The 17789-nt window shown below is 38.9% G+C and overlaps 2 protein-coding genes across 3 annotated transcripts in view; one reads left to right on the forward strand and one right to left on the reverse strand.

Moving 5' to 3' along the window:
• The first annotated feature begins 288 nt into the window (after positions 1-288).
• Positions 289-10086, forward strand: LOC108277197 (metal cation symporter ZIP8). Its single transcript, XM_017489708.3, has 8 exons — positions 289-709; positions 2497-2659; positions 4933-5102; positions 5371-5493; positions 5898-6023; positions 7591-7780; positions 8808-8992; positions 9712-10086. Exons 1-8 carry the CDS (start codon positions 491-493, stop codon positions 9859-9861), a joined length of 1326 nt encoding a protein of 441 aa, XP_017345197.1. The 5' UTR covers positions 289-490; the 3' UTR covers positions 9862-10086.
• Positions 10087-14941: 4855 nt separating this feature from the next.
• Positions 14942-17789, reverse strand: part of LOC108277157 (diacylglycerol kinase theta) — a 32680-nt gene continuing 29832 nt past the window's right edge. The window contains exons 19-22 of one of the 2 annotated variants that reach the window (XM_017489622.3): positions 17027-17173; positions 16361-16472; positions 15737-15889; positions 14942-15564 (exon numbers count right to left, since the gene is read on the reverse strand). In XM_017489622.3, coding sequence (XP_017345111.1) covers positions 15463-15564; positions 15737-15889; positions 16361-16472; positions 17027-17173 — 514 coding nt within the window. In that variant the 3' untranslated portion in view covers positions 14942-15462. The remainder of the gene's footprint in view (positions 15565-15736; positions 15890-16360; positions 16473-17026; positions 17174-17789) is intronic. The other variant, XM_017489615.3, reaches the window with a different exon arrangement.

Raw genomic sequence — 17789 nt, forward strand, 5'->3', positions numbered from 1 at the left:
AAAAAAAAAAAAAAAAAAAAACTATTCTAGGCGCTGCTCAGATTTGAAGGTAAATCATATACAAGTGTTAACTCTAGTATGATGAATTAAAATGCTGCTCTTTTGTTGTTATATTTATTCATATTTGAGATATGTGGTGTGCTGTATTACTGAGGCTTGTAAAGTTGATTATCTTATCATGACATGACCTGATAGGACAGTGAGCTCCACGTGCAGGTCATCATAGCATACCATCCGGTTGTTTTGTTTTAGTGGGGGGGGGGGGGTTGTTGTGTTTGTTTTGGTTTTTATTTTTACGACACCATATTTATGATATTGTCCAAAACGAGGTTATCACACGGTATATAAGTTGTGTGGTCAGTGGTTTAGTGTGTCACAGTGTGTGTGTGTGACTGTGTAAAAGTGTAAGAGACGAGCAGCGGGATTTTTCATCCTTGTTGCTGTTATTGCGGCTTTTCGGATCACATTGCGACAGAAGACACAGAGAACCATGCACGACTTTCCCATCCTCTTTACGGCCGTGTGTTCGGCTATTTTACTGAGTAATGCCCCTGGGTTTAGAGCTGAGACTCACAATGATTTCCTCCAGGATATTTTTGCGGTTTACGGTCAGAACCGGTTATTAGACATTAACGGGATTAACACTTTACTGGAAACTGTTTCTCAGGGAAAGCCGGCGGCGCTGGACACATTCACTGCGCATGCGCAGGTAAATCCTCAGCGCATCGCTCTCTCTCTCTCTCTCTCTCTCTCTCTCTCTCTCTCTCTCTCTCTCTCTCTCATATCAGAAATTAGGCTCGATATAATCTGCTGTAATAACTTAATTAAAGCATTACCGTTAATTAGATTAGATTAGACTGGATACTGATGTCTGTGGAACAAGATTAGAGAAGTTGCTGGAAATCTTTGCTTGATTCTTTTTATATGGCTGAAACAATATATCATTTATGAATTATTATCACAAGCTTGGACAATATATACCGTATATAATATTGATACAGATGAAAACCACTAATACCTTTCCTCGTCATGTTCTACCTAGAAAGGTATGCAGTGTAACCCTAAAAGAAGATTTAGCATACACATTAAATCACACTCTCTTTTTTTTTTACATACATTAAATCATTTTTAAAGTTTGGTACACTATATCCACACTTCCAGATTAACCAAAGAACAGCTGAGCACCATTGTGCTCTAAAATGTGTATCTAAAAATGTATTATCTGAATGCTGAAACCATTTCAGGGGGTCTGAAACTCTGTTTTACACATGATCATGTTATGGATCTGGATTAAATCCTGAGGAAATGCTCATTTTATGCATGTTCACTTGTAGTTAAACGTGTCTCCGGTTATCTGGATGCTGTATTATGGATAATAATAGGCAAATCATTCGTTCATTCATTGATATATTCATTCATCTTCAGTAAGAGTTTTATGTTGGTTGTTTTTGCTGTGAATCTGGAGATAGGAAAACTTGGCTTGAGGCAGGAATACACCGTGGATGTGACATAATGACCATCACAGGACAACCTTCACACACTCATTCACACTTAGGGGCAATTTAGTGTAGCCAATCCACCTACCGTCATGTTTTTGAGACGCAGGAGGAAACCGGAGAATGCTGAGGAAATCCACACTATAGGCAGAACTTGTGAAACTCCCGAGATCAGGATTGAACTGAGTACTCTGGCATGGGGGACACGGTGGCTTAGTGGTATAGCACGTTTGCCTCACACCTCCTCGATTGGGGGTTCAAATCCAGCCTCCGCCCTGTGTGTGCGGAGTTTGCATGTTCTCCACCCGGGTACTTCAGCTTCCTCCCCAAGTCCAAAGACATGCTTCTAAATTGTCCGTAGTGTGTGAATGGGTGTGCGATTGTGCACTGTGATGGACTGGTATCCCATCCAGGGTGTCCCCCACGACCCTGTGTGGATAAGTGGTCTGGAAAATGGATGGATGGATAGACGCTGGAGTTTACGGCACTAACTGCTATGTTTATATATGTTTACACATATCTGACGTGAATGTGTCTCAGGTATTAGAGATGGTTTAAATTTGTCTCAGGTGGAATTACACCTGCATTCTTTACTACATAACCCTGCCAAAAGAGGTAAATAGGGCCTGAGATGCATTTTAGTTTCTTCATATTTATCAACTCAGTTACACATTTGTGATTCTTTTTTTTTTTTAATTAATAGTTAACCACATTTATACTTGATGAACCAATGACCCATTTCCCTAGAATGCACCAATGCACCAATTGATGAACCAATGTTTGGTGTCCAAAGCCTGCTTCTTTGTGTACAAATAGTGTTACTGAGCCAAACATTTGTTATTTTTTTTTGTTTTGTTTTGTTTTTTTGGAGACATGGTTATGAGTGCTGCTGCTTGTGAGTCTGCAAATTTCTTTCTTTTTGTTATTTTTGACATTTTTTCCTCCATGTCTCTTGTTTTGACCAGCTGCCGATTTCTCACCTGATTTCTCACCCTCTTAGTGTGGATCTGCAGAGGTGATACTTGCTGTCTACGGTCTCAGCAACCTGACCCACCTGGACAAGGGCCACCTGAGGACCATTTGCCCTGCCCTCCTAAACAGAGCACTGCTGCCCCCCTGTCCTCAATCAGCAGCTGAGACTAAAAAGCACATTGAGGATCATGGTGAGAGAGTGAAGGGAGTGACTGAGTGAGGATGGAACTGAACAATTGATTGAATTAGAAGGAGAATGATGACATGTGCAAACACATGCGTAACCAAATGTAAGGAGTGAATGAATGAAGTTTGAAAGTTTGACGGGATGAATGAGTGACGGAGGGAATGAGTGAAGCAGTGAGAGATCAAGGGAATGAATGAGTGAAAGCATGAATGAGTGAGGAAGTGAGTGATTGAGGGAATGAATGAGTGAAAGAGAATGAGAGGCAGGAAGAGATTGAGAGAATGAATGAGTGAACGTATGAATGAGTGAGGCAGTGAGAGATCAAGGGAATGAATGAATGAAATTGGGATAAATTCACACCTTTAATATCTGTATACCATGTTGATATTTCTGTAAAGCTGCTTTGAGATAATGTCTATTGTAAAAAGCGCTATACAAATAAAATTGAACTGAATTGAATTGAATTGAAAGCATGAATGAGTGAGGAAGTGAGTGATTGAGGGTATGAATGAGTGAGGGATGGAATAAGTGAGACAGTGAGTGTTTGAGAGAATGAATGAGTGAAAGTGTGAATGAGTGAGACAGTGAGAGTTTGAGGGAATGAATGAGTGAGGAAGTGAGAGATTGATGGAATGAATGTGGAAGGCAGTGAGAGATTGATGGAATGAATGAGTGAGGGAGTGGATGAGTGAGACAGTGAGTGTTTGAGAGAATGAATGAGTGAATGATAGGCAGGGAGAGCGAAGAGAATGAATGAGTGAAACCATAAAATAGTGAGGCAGTGGGAGATTGAAGGAATGAATGATTGAAAGCATGAATGGGTGAGGCAGTGAGAGATTGAGGGATTGAATGAGTGAGGGAGTATATGAGAGAGGTGGGGAGAGATTGAGGGAATGAATGAGTGAGATAGTGAAAGATGGAGGGAACAAATGAATGAGTGAATGGACTGCCATAGCCTTATTTAATAGCAGTTAAAATTGCATTCAAACATTTTAATGGATTCTATGATGTTCCTGTAGAAAAAAACAAAAACCTAGCACTGAACTTTTGAATAATTTCTCCTCATACTGCACACTGTGTCCACTGGCACATAAAGGTCACTTTCCCCCCTCTGTAGGGTGCAAAGCTTATGATTTTGCCCTAATCAGTGAACCTTGCTCTCGTCACCACACTCTCTGCAGGCTGATACGTAATCAGTAGTAGTATCAAACGGTCACTGATTAGTTTACTGAGGCAGCTACGTCCATCCACAATAAATGCTTCTCTGAGGTTAATGGGTTTTGTGAGCCGTTATACTGCCGAGAGGTTCAGTGTAACTTTGTCCAACCCATGACAGCTGAGCAAAGTGTAACAAAACCAAGAAGCTATCAGTGCTCTAAAACGGCCAGAGAAATACAGTGACTACCATAATACTGCTCCGATAAAACACAATTTGATTTGATATCAAGATGTAAAGTCTGAACAAAAGCACACAAGAATGCAGTTGTATAAAAAATGGTTATTTGCAATTCATCATTCAGTTTTTATTCTAGTTTACTAGACTGAAGGATACAAAAATTAACAATGCCCTAAATTTGACCTGAGTTCATCTTCATGTATTTCCAGATTTGCGGTTATTCTGTTGTTTATCTGAAATAGGGGTATAATAAAGAAAATGCTTGGACCCCAATATGTCGCTGCAGTTATATATTTTCTGTTATATTTACTCATTCAAAGCACAGCTTTTAAACCTGATTTATGAACAAGTTCTTCATAATAATGAACTAATATACCATACTGAATACTCTTAGCTAATAGGAAACGATCGCACCCTGGATTCAGCTGGTGATTTTAATATATCTGCTTTGATTCTTTCTAAAATGATATTTCATATCTTTATAGGTTTTGGTCCAGTATATTCAGATCCGTCAGTAAGATGATTTAGGTCATGCACAAGATCATGTGTCCATTTTTTCTGGCAAGACAACAAATTTTTATGATATGGAAACAATCTCACAATTTCCTGCACTCAAACATTTAATAAGCCACAGGCTGATATGACTGTTTACAGCTTGATAGATGTTATGAGCTGATATGATTTTATAAGAAGTACCACAGTATAGTAGCACAAGACAGCTGGGAAACACCCCAACACCTCCCCACCCCCACCGGGGATTGTACAATCGAGCAATAGGCAAGCTTTTTGTGTATTTTGCTATTTGGGATATAACCAGCTTTATAGTATTTACACTCCATGCATGCACAGGGTTTAAGTGTTATCCCCTTATATGTCCACAGTATGGGGTTATGGTTTCCTGGCTGTTACCATCATCAACCTCGCTTCCCTCCTGGGTCTCATCCTCATCCCCTTCACCAAGAAACCCTACTTCCCTAAAGTGCTCACGTACTTCATCGGGCTGGCCATCGGGACGCTGTTCTCCAACGCTGTGCTGCAGCTCATACCTGAGGTTAGCCACATGTTGTACACACTGTTTACAAAATGTACACAAAAAACCTTTAAAATGCATATGTAACATAATTCAGATCATTAATAAATATCAAGTAGCTTTATTTATTATTTTTGTTTGCATGTGTGTGTGTCTGTAAAAATTGTAAAAGCTATTTGAAAGCTTTTTGTAGAAAAAGAATCAAGTTGCCTAAGATTCGCCCCACACTAATAATGGGGTATTATTCTGTCATTATACTGAGTTAAGTGATTAATAAAACTTGTTGCAGGCTCTGGGGTTTGACCCGAAATTAGATAACTACGTTCTGAACGCTATCGGGATCTTCGGTGGATTTTATCTGCTGTTTTTCACTGAGAAGGTCCTGAAGATGGTCCTAAAGACCGACCAAGAGGTACAACTCTGTGATTTAAAGCTCCTGATAAGTTTAAACTCATGTTATTACGACTGTATAAGAAATTAAGGCATTTGTAGCATTTAATTCTATTTAAATCATAGTCAATGCTATACATTTAGTACATGTATTAAACCATAGCGCTGTTGAATGCTTTCATCTGTTTGGTCAGAAGGTGTTGATGAAGTTTCTTTAACAGCAACCCTGACAGTAGTGCTGCTGTAATTCAAATCAAAGGTTTATATTCACGAGTTCAGTCGTAATACGTTATCGTTTTTATAGTAACAGCTCATGTGTATTATTATTTTATTTTTTTTCCACACATTTAAAGCCATGTTGGTAGAGGCAAGAACAATAAATAGTATACTTTTCTGAGTGTCTCCACCTCCATTTTTGTGCTCTAGAATGGCCACAGTCACTTCAGTCCTCCCGAGGTTGTTCAGAACGGAGGAGCCGTCATAGCCATCACCAGCTTCAGCATCTCAAACAGCGACAAGAGCAGCATAACTTCAGAAGCTACAGTGGAACAGGTGCTACATTTCACATCTGTCCTAAAAACTAGTCTAACGGTTACTACATAACCATACGTTCTACTCCTTACTTATTTATGATTTCTAAAAAATAAAATAGTCTAGGCAAGACTCATTCTTTATTTAGATTAAAATGACACAATAGTGTTGCTAAATTGTTGTAAAATTGAGTACTGTTTTATTTTTTGAATGGCGTCATGGCACATCCAATGTCCCTAAATGAGATCGAAGTTGATGTGTTGGAAGCAGGAAAAATGGGCAAGAGTAAGGATCCGAGTGACTGAGTGCCAAATTGTAACAGCTAGATGACTGAGTCAGAGCATCTCCAAAACGGCAGATCTTTTGGGGTGTTCCCAATATGCAGTGGTTAGTACCTACCAAAAGCGCTCCAAGGAAGTACAAGCCGTGAACCGGCGACAGGGTCAAGGCTCATTGATGCGTGTGGGGAGCGTAGGCTAGTCCGTCTGGTCCGATCCCACAGAAGAGCTACTGAAGCTATATGTTAATTATTAACACATACATATAATATACATATATCTGTGTGTGCGTTTCATTGAAAGTGTCGAGCACAAACAGCACGTTTGAGTAGATACTACACTGGATGATCGTTAACTTTATCTGTGAGCCATGCTATCCGCTTTTTCACATGCTATCCATTTTCAATGCAGTGGCTAATCAGTAGCCAACACTCAATAAATGTTTGTTTGAGAACTTGCACAACTATCAGAAATCTATCCTACTCTGGTTGCTCATTGCTTCAGATATCTCACAGTGGCCTTTAACATTAATGTAGCATATCTCAAACAGAGAATATGAAGGAAAAACATTTCAGGATGGGACTCAGAGACTTGGTTGGACAGGAGGAGGAGAGGAGTGTAACTGTAAACGGATTTAAAAAAAGGTACGACGTGTCGTTCTATAACAAGAATTGTAAGTGTCAAATTCATGTTGTATACAAGGAATATACAACTTATATACAACTTCGCCAAGGTAAAAGTAACTCTGCTTTGTCTCGAGCCACTTCACACCATCCTGTCGTTGATTATTTTCCTGTAACAGTGTGACACTGAGTGTTTTATTCCTGACTTATCTCCGATCAGAAGAAACATCGCAGATAAAGGATTCTGCCTCAACATTATAGTCTATTGATGTGAGAAAGACTAAGGGCAGTCTTGCAGGCTCTGTGTGTATGTGTGTGAGGGACAGTGTGTCCTCTCGTACAATCTCAGCAAGACACCCAACTGAGTTTTTTTTTGGCTTAGATTGTTACAGCTGTTCATCGACCAAACGCAGTCATCTACCATGCAGGTCTTCTAACTATACACCCTGGAGCACAGAACACACTAATAATGCTTCACTAGGGCATTATAACCAATGTAGAAGATTTCGATGTAAGCATTTTCCCCCCTGTGTATAGTGTCTGAAGTTTGCTAACTTTCTCTTTCCACACCAGATAAAAAATGGACGTCTGCATCAAAACACACTCACCACAGCACAGTGTTTGGTAACACTGTTTTAGATAAAATAATAAGTCTGTATCAGTCTCTCTCTCTCCCTGTCTCTAAAGACGCTGCCGTCTCGGGGTTTCTGTGCGAGGCTGGCGAGCGTGAAGACGCTGGCATGGATGATCACGCTCAGCGACGCTCTTCACAACTTCATCGACGGCCTGGCCATCGGAGCCTCCTTCACCGTCTCCGTCCTCACCGGCTTCAGCACCTCCATCGCCATCGTGTGTGAGGAGTTCCCTCATGAGCTCGGTGAGAAAAACACACACGCAGAGATAGCGAGAGACAAGGAGTAAATAATAAAGTCATTAAACTTTGTATTGTTCCTGATCTAATAAGCCCTTAAATATAGGCAAAAATATTTTGTGATTATAATGCTACACTCTCAATGAAAAGGGTTCTTTATGGGTACTTTATTTATTTATTTATTTATTTTAGAGTTTTTGGGATGAGTAAGTTGTTTCATGGTGTCTCTTCAAGGTCAAAATGACCTGAATGTCTTTCAATGTTCGTTACAGAAATGGAGCCAAGCCACTTCGAGTCTCATGCTAGAAAACTAGTTTTAGAGTTGGGGTTGGTTAGTTAAGGGTTAACCCAAGTATCAGGCTCAGATGTGAGTGTAACCAGTGCATTTTCCTCTGCAGCAATTCAGCCCGTGCCAAAGTGTGCATTTAAAACAAACAGCTGTTCACTCAGTGACCTGCTGCAGGGTCAGAGGTTACACCTCCCCCCAGGCATGTGTTTAATATTCTGTTCTGCGCTTCACTGTGTTAAATAGTTGCCCTGAACAAAAAACAGGAACTTCATTGAAAAAAAACACACAAAACATATTAACACTCTCCATACCTTTTTTAAACATGTTTATGTTTAATATATTTTTTAATATCACCATATCCCAGACCGGGATTAAAGCGGATAGTGAAGCTGATTGAATGGATATATCTTGAAGATTAGTCATGATTACTATTACTGTTATTCCTACTATACTACTATTATTATTGCTTTTTTTTATCGCTATATTTGCAACCGAGTACCCTTATTGTTTCTTTTTAAATTCTATAAAATACCATGCTATGAACCACACACCTATTTATCCACATGCTTTTCTTAATAGGCAAATTCAAAATGTTTATCCAAACAGATGGATTTAAACCAAGTACACTGAATAGTGATTAAATCATGAAAGAAGGACAAACAACAGAGAGCGTGATTCCTATGTACAGGCTTTTACGGTATTTCTGACCCGTCTTTGTGTCCTGCTCTTTGTCTCCCACTGCAGGTGACTTTGTGATCCTGCTGAACTCAGGGATGAGCATCAGACAGGCCATAATGTTTAACCTGATCTCAGCCATGTCGTGTTACGTGGGCATGGTGCTCGGGGTCCTGGTGGGCAGCACATTCGCACCTAATGTCATATTTGCCCTCGCTGGAGGGATGTTTCTCTACATCGCCCTCGCTGATATGGTGAGACACACATTTACTTCCTGCCTCACTGACAGACCAGACCATCTTTTTATATATAGCGATACCTTTTTATAAGAATACTGTTCTTCTACCCATCTCAGTCATGTTTATAATTATAAAATTATGATAGAAATCAAGCCCCTGAAAAAAAAAAAAGGCTTGTCACACTTAACGATCCTTGTGAAGAGATTGAGAAATTACACAGAAACTTTTTTGGTTTGTGTACATGCACCTATTCCAGTGTTTATACGTGTATCGTGCAGCATGGCATGTAGAGCACTGGGTGTATCTGATACTTCACACAACCCCAACAGTTTACAACCTCCTTCTCATTATTGTTTCTTTCATTTCCATCCAAACAGGATGCAGTAATAATCCAAAGATAAGATATTATAATCAGACTCATTTCCATGCCCAGAGAAACAATTCATCTGGATCATGCTCCAAATAAAAAAAAAAATGCTTGTACAGCTCATTCTTATCTGAAGTATTTACTGTTCACTTTTTCCCTACAGCTTTGTGTACCAGTGTTGTACCATAAAAAAAAATCCCTTTTTTCCTTGTGACATGAAAGGCAAAAACTGTTCTCAGATCAGAACCGAGACATTTGATACATCTCTTACTGCTATCTCTGTCCATCATTTTTTGCCTTGTACATACCAGAGTTCAAATCAGCACTCAAGATGTTTAATATTTCTGTCTCACTTTCTCTCTCTCAGTTCCCTGAGATGAATGCCATCGCTAAGGAGCATCAGCAGAGCATCAAAACAAACATGGTGTTCTTCCTCATCCAGAACATTGGGCTCCTCAGCGGGTTCTCAATCATCTTCCTCATCACCATGTTCGCTGGAGATATTAACCTGGGCTGAGCCTTCAACTCCACAACACTGTGTGCCTGTCCTTAACAAAAAGAACACAAAAGCAATACTGATTGTAACGATACACTAGAACTGATCATGAACTAACATTTTTGTACAGCAAATAGATTCCTCAGCATGAGCCTATTTTTAATAACCAAAATGTGAAGTCTAAAGATTATTCACTTTTTTTGTATATTGTTTTAATCAATAGTAAAATCTGTTGTCTAATTTGAACTATTTCTGAACTATATCCGAAACAATGCATGTAAATTTTCTTACCAGGAATTATGCAACAGTAATCAATTGATAACACAACACTAATTACTTTGCTAGTATTTATGAAGGCCACGTAAAAGATTGTGGTCGTAGCTGGTTTACAGATCTGTACTTCATAAGCTGGGCATAGTATCAGTAAATCGACTAGTCCATAAAGGATTGAATCCTTATAATACGGGTCTATAGATTCTACAACTGGTTCCCAAAAACATCTCTTTTAAAAAAAAAAACCTAATTAATTTATTAAGAAAATAAAGCACTATTTAAAAACAGTGTGCGGTAAACTGGGAAAAATGTCAGTAAATACCAGCAGCCAGTCAACACCAGCAACAGATGAGATCAGGATCAGTAAATGCTAGCAGAAAATCAGGGGAATTTATCAATACCAGCAGTTGCAGCCAATGATGGGGATCAGTCAATCATGGGGATCAGTCAATGCTGGGGCTCAGTCAATGCTGGCAACCACTCCAGGGGATCAATCAATACCAGCAGCCAATGAGTTGGACCAGTCAATGTCAACAACCAATTAGGGGTATCAGAAAATACCAGAGGCCAATGAGGGGGGATTAGTCAGTACCAACAACCAGTGAAGGGGATTAGTCAATACCAGAATCCAATGAGGGGGATCAGTTAATACAAATAGATAATTTGGGGGATCTGGCCAATACAATTAGCCAGTCTGGGGGACTTGACAACCATTCAGGTCATCAGGTTATCAAGATATCAAAACCAAGAAGGGGATTTGCCAAACAAGAGATTGTCACATTCTTATAGCCAATCAGGGAAATTGGTCAGTATCTGTATCCAGTCAGGGAAATCCATAGGCAGTAGGGAAAAAACAAGAATTTAAACACAGACCAAATTTAAAGCATTCCACGAAAGGTACAAAAAATAAGACAAGATCAGACAGCATCGTACCAAAAAAGTCCAAATTTATATTTTCTTTCTGTATTCTTGTTACACATCTGATGTATCTATCTATACATTTATAATTATTGAACATTCATTTGACACAGAATATTGTACAACAATATGGTCAGTGCAATATTCCTGGCAGTTAAAATTAACATTTCTCTTCAAAAAATATACATCTACTGTATATGATAGATCTTAGAACATTAACCTTAGATTTTATATCAGTACAAAAAATGTTTGATCCCATGAGATGTTATGAGAGTAAATACATAACTGAATGAGTGTAGTCATGTGGAGGCACATAAGCTCTAAAAAGATCTAAAACAGCACGATTCTTCAACAATATCCAACATCCACTGACGCAGCAGAACAGCTCGAACAGAGACAATAACACACTGTTCTTCCACTCGTTTAAAATATTTGTCCTTTTGAAAAAGCTCTGAGACCACGTTTACAGTTTCTTTTTGAAACTGATGGTAAGCATGTACAGTATAGTATTTTCAGCACTTCTATGATCAATATAAGACATACTGTCATTGTGAATGTCCTCTTTTATTAAATATAAACCTTTTATTATTATTATTATTATAATCCCACATTTAACATAGTCCCTTGGAAATACCTTGGATTTTTATACAGGAGCAGTTCTGGTGACAGACTTTATAGCATTATATTATATGACCTTTAAAATTTTTTTATAGATGTATGTTGGGTACAGTGGGAATGTGCAATTTAAAGCTGCAATACGTAAGTGCTTGGAACACAGCAATACCCAACTTTATAGCTTTAATTTTATATTAGCAATACATTTTTATTTTTTTTTTAAAGGTCATACATGTTGATCCACATGAACATTCTTTCCCACCACCACATTCCTTGTTTTTTTTAAACATCAGAAATGTTCAAAATCGTATGTAATGTACTGACTTCAGTGTAAAAAAGGTCAAAGGACTGGACACACACATCAAGTACATCAATACTTTCTAAAAGCACTTAGATGAGGCACTACGGGGAGGAATTAAGTATATACACATACATTATAATTCAATAATTAACAAGTTAAATATGACCATTCGGAAAATTTCGAGGTTTCGAGTATTTCTAGGATTAACTAAGAGCACTCTGGACAAAGAGGAAGAGCAGCACATACACAACGCCACAAAGCGTCTATCAGCGGACAATCGACCACCACAATACAGTACAGGACTGGTGCTTTTGTCTTCAAATACTATGTAGGTAGGGATGCAACTATCTGATATTGAGAATCGAACCGACTTTGGCGTGAAACGGTAGATCGGTATCGGAACAGATTTGATATTTTCAAACCAATCCACTGATGTGATCGATTTTTTTTTTTAATCTGATACATTCAACATTATGAATTTTGGAGATTAGATACTGCTTTCAATTACAGAGAAAATGACAATGAATGCAAAATGCAAATCTCAAGATTGTCGCACTAATGGAGAAAAGCCAGAAGTGTATCAAACACACTGGGTGGCCTATTATACCTGTTTAAGAGGTCAGAAGTAGGAGATGATGACATCACAGCTCAATTAGTCATATATATATATATAAAAAAAACAAAAAAAACATCATTTTCATGGGACCAGTTTAGACCACATTCAGGCTCAGAGAATTAGCTAATCCTAGAATATTAGCAACTATGATCTGTGTTTAAAACGGTGCAATATGGGGTTACTTCTTTTTTTATTATTATTATTATTATTATTTATTTGAACTATATTTTTGTTATACGTGCTATAACTGTGCGTAATGATGACTGATAATTTCCCTTTTTTATGACAATTAGCAATTAGGTCGATATATTATTATTTAAACACCGGATGATACTCAGATCTCTAGTATTGGAATTGTGTTAGGCGAAAAATATGTAGGAATGTACGCTCCACCAAAGAAAAAAAAAAGTAGAAATGAAAGGTTTGGTAAATATTTCTGGATGATGATACCTGTGCAAAGCTTCAACCTATCATTATTCAGTATTGATCACACCTTTGGCATTCAGAAAATTCCCAGTCAAACAAACAATAGCACAGCGGTATCTCAGATACTAATGCAAGGCGTAAGTGGCAGAACCAAGCGCAGAAAGCACAGAGGTAGATGTAGAGCAAGCACTGCTTTAGAGAAGCGGTAGTGGAGAAGCGGTCCACTTGTTCCTGTATGTATGTACACTGCTACAACAATTTAATCGAATATTGTATACTGGAACAGGACTGACCAGTACATCACTGTACATCAAGTACATGTATACAGTACAACATTCTGTAAGTTTCTATGAATATATTCACTATATACAACATATAGTATATACACTGAATATATCCAGTATATTACTATATAATAAAGCACTGTGCTTACACCTAGATATTTACTGTACAACTTTACAGTGGGGCACATTTACCATTTTGCAAACATTTGTCTAGAATATTACAACCTGTAGAAGTTACTCTAGTACAAGAGTTCGTCTATACACACACACACACACACACACACACACACACACTCTCACAAACTATTCACGCTCGTAAGAACGTGACGAGTTCAGATTTTTTAAAGGCTTCACCTGACTTGACACGACCACATGACTACGAGCAGCCAATCAGCAGCCTTCACGTACATTCGAGCACTGGTATGCTGTAGATAGAATCAGCTGGTGTTCGTTTGAAAAAGAAACTTCGGGTCGGCATGAAAAACAGCTTCAGCCAACGAGATGGAAGTCAGAGAGAAATTCGATCAGCGGTAGAAATGCAGACTTAAACTGCAAATACAGCTCTGAGAATGCCTCAAAACAGGCAAGTGGTAACCAGAAACTAGGCGAATTATAGCACATATATTGAAAAGCTCTGGAACATGCTCCCACAGGAGAAAAGACATACAACATTAATACATCATTTACTGGAATGTGAAGTGTATTATGATCAGTAGCGGATACTACACTTGATACTACAATAACAGGAGTGTAAGATGATTGTCTGACTGCTAAGACGCTTCTATGATTGACACTTGTGTGCAAACAGCAGGCACAATGTGAGAGTATGTGTGTGTGTGCATGTCTGGTGAAGAAAGCAACAAGGGCTTGCTACAGCACATAAAATCCATGGCAGCGATATTAATGCAAAACGCTGTTGCTTACTGGCGGCCATTTTGCTTGGCACAATTGTCCCAATATAGCTTTCACTTGCTACAATAAATAACACAATAAGTTTTGCGTTTTTGCCGATTATGGTCAACCATTTCTCAAAGAAGAAAAGATTATGAATTTCTTGATTTAAATTTAAATGCATGCCTGTTAATCACTGAGCTGTTCATCACATAAAGCCAGAGAATTTGCAGTTCAATAATGCAGTTCAACACATCTTTGCGTGCATATCTTCTTATAACCTTACACAGCTTTTTTCTTTTTTCTCTCAGCAAATTATGTAACTACTTGAGAAACACAGTACACATAGGATATTCACTGTTCTCGCCCAGTAAGGGCTTTAAAATCCCATGAGTCCAGTCTATTTGTCTGGTCTAATATTAACTTTATAATAAACAGCCGATTTTAAAGGTAAATCCACTCAAGCTGGCTATAATAGCTACACAACTATTTAACATCATTTAATGTTATGCGGTGATTCATGACAGCGTCATAATCATAATCTTTTCCGTTTTTATAAGAAATCTGAGCTGAACTCGAATAAATAGTTGACCCAAGCGTTCAACCACTGTGTAGAACAGAATCAATGAAGTGTGTGTGTGTAATACATACACACACACACACACACACACACACACACACACACACATATACACACACATATATATATATATATATATATATATATATATATATATATATATATATATATATATATATATATATATATATATTTATTTATTTATATACACACACACATACACACACACACATACACATACACAAAACGTAAAGCAGGATACAGGTCAGAGCTCCATGTTATAGTGATTCTGTTTCAAAAATTAAACCCTCTATCAATTTCCCAAAACCACTTCCATTCACAGAAGCAAATATTTATTTTTTTACTTTGAAGCAATGGCAGTGTCTATTTATAGCAACGAGTCTGTTTTAGTGAAAGGAAGAGGAACTACGAAGTATTAAAAGCACTTCATTTCCTTTCTATTTGTTGCCACTGTAAGCCTCTCAAAAAGGTATTCATTCAAATGAGTTCATTTTTAAACAAGAAACATGACGTTTCCTTTGTCATCTCTAATCCAGTGAATTAGATTGTTACCCCATCAAGGAGGTGGAAGCAGACCTGTTACTGAATGCATGGCATTGTGCACATTTCTGAAAGTGTGTGTGTGTGTGTGTGTGTGTGTGTGTGTGTGTGTGTGTGTGTGTGTGTGTGTGTGTGTGTGTGTGTGTGGGCTTTTCTGTCAGTTTGCCCCCTCTCCCGGTGCCGGGCTCTCGGCTCTTCCCTCCTTCAGACTGCCAGATTGCTTCTTCTGCTTGGCCTTTGATTTCCTCAGCATGCGCACCTAAAACAAGAAGAGCCTCCATTTCTGCACAGCTTTCAACTAGATCACAACTACTGTCTCAGTATCAAGACGTGCACTACTGCCAATTAAAAACAAATTTGTATTTTAAATATATATATTATCAGTACTAATTCAGGTGTAACCGTTTAAAAATATCGGACAGTTGTAATACCTTGGGTCCTGCTGCGGAGACGATGATCTGTCCAGGGGACTGGATCCACGGCTCACCGTCTACCTGCACCGGGATGGGCTTCGTCACGGTGATGCGGATGTAGCTGCCCTGAGCGAGCCGGATCCCTGAGCGGAGCCCGCTTTGGACCTGACCCTGAGAGACAGAAACACACACGTCGTAGATTCGTATGATTGGTCACTTCTCTTCAGTTCTGCCTGATCTGATAACTATCGGAGAAAAATCAAACCACTTCACACCCTGACATGTGTTTACTAATGTAGGAAATGTAGGCTGGGGAAAATAAATAAATAAACAAACAAACAAACAAATAAATAAAGGTTAGCTCCACCCACTACTGCGAGAATGAGGCACTCATTTCTGTCAGCATTCCAGCATGAGAATTTTGTCGAGTGTGCATTTGTTGAGTGCACAATGAGTTTTCAGACACGGGCCTACGTACAAACGTTCTTCTGGGTTTGATACGGTCAGAAATACACACAGTAGTTTCTTGTGGTCAAGCCACTGGGAATAAATATGGGGCTAATCATATAATTATCAAAGAGAGAGAGAGAGAGAGAGAGAGAGAGAGAGAGAGAGAGAGAGAGAGAGAGAGAGAGGACTCACCATGTGTACCACCCCAGTTACTCCAACTATCTCCAGCATGCCATCATCTATCCTGGGCTTGTCAAAACGTGCATCACTGTCCGAACCCCACAGATCTGCACCAGAGCCCCAGCTACACACACACACACACACACACACACACACACACACAGATAGAATAGGCCATGCTAGTCAGTCAGTGAGACAAGCTAATAATATTACTACAGATACTAGATAACACACACACACACACACACACACGCACGCACGCACACATATATATCCACACACACATTTATACCCAAACACACACACACACACACACACACACACACATACACATATTTACCTACACACACACACACACACACACACACACACACACACACACACGCACATATATACCCACATACACACACACACATGCACACATGCACCTCTCCTTGGAATCAATTTGCACTTGTGCCAAGACTAGGTGTTTGTTTGTCATTTGAATCTAAAGGTATGTATATAGCATGTGTGTGTGTGTGTGCACGTGTGTGTGTGGTAATTATCTAGTATCTGTAGTAATATTATTAGCTTGTGTCTCTGACTGACTGATATGGCCTACTCTGTGTGTGTGTGTGTGTGTATATATGTGTGTGCGTTTGTGTTCGAGTATTTCTACACATATGCGCATGTGGTCACCTGGGAATGTTGAGGAAGATGAGGCCCTCTATACTTGGCAGTTCTATGTCCTGCTTGTCCACCTGCAGCTTCAGGTGTCTGTGAAGGTTGCGTGTGTGACTCAGTTTCTGCAGGCCGACTTTCACGTACACGCCCTTGTTATGAAACCTGGAAAACAGCAGTATATGAGAATGTCTCGAAATGTTCTATATGAACAGCGTACATGTAAATAAGTATACAAATACATATAGACACAGCAAAGCACTGTAAGGCGCTAGAGGGCGCTAATCACTGACGTCAATATTTAATTATGCCTCCGGCTCTATCTTAAGCAGTACTGTGTTTCCGAGGGAACAGTAAGAGGTATAGTAACTAGGTGGCTGTTTTACATCAAAAAAGCTTATTTTGAGTGGCTTTAACATGTGCGAGCGGTTTTTATACACCTAGCGTTTGTTCTGAGGGGGTAATAAAGAAGATGCGATAACAGGCTTAGGTGAGTTAAGTGGCTCTCAAATATAGAAGTGCTTTATAATAATCAATGTTATATGGTGATAGTGAGAGGTATAGTGTATTTATTTACAGAGCGTAATGCTGTGTATCTGGCATGGTGATGATGTGCAACATTATTGTAGGGTGATTTTTTAATTTTTTTTTTACAAATATAGCATTATACAGTATTAGTTGGATACAGAAAGTCAGTTATAATAATACTGAGGCGTGTCTGAGTGCATGTGCATGTGAAGTGGGTCTCTATTACAGCAGGGAGTCCTATAGACATGTTTAT

The sequence above is a fragment of the Ictalurus punctatus genome, chromosome 2 (genome assembly GCF_001660625.3).
Source record: "Ictalurus punctatus breed USDA103 chromosome 2, Coco_2.0, whole genome shotgun sequence".
NCBI classification, from domain to species: Eukaryota; Metazoa; Chordata; class Actinopteri; order Siluriformes; family Ictaluridae; genus Ictalurus; species Ictalurus punctatus.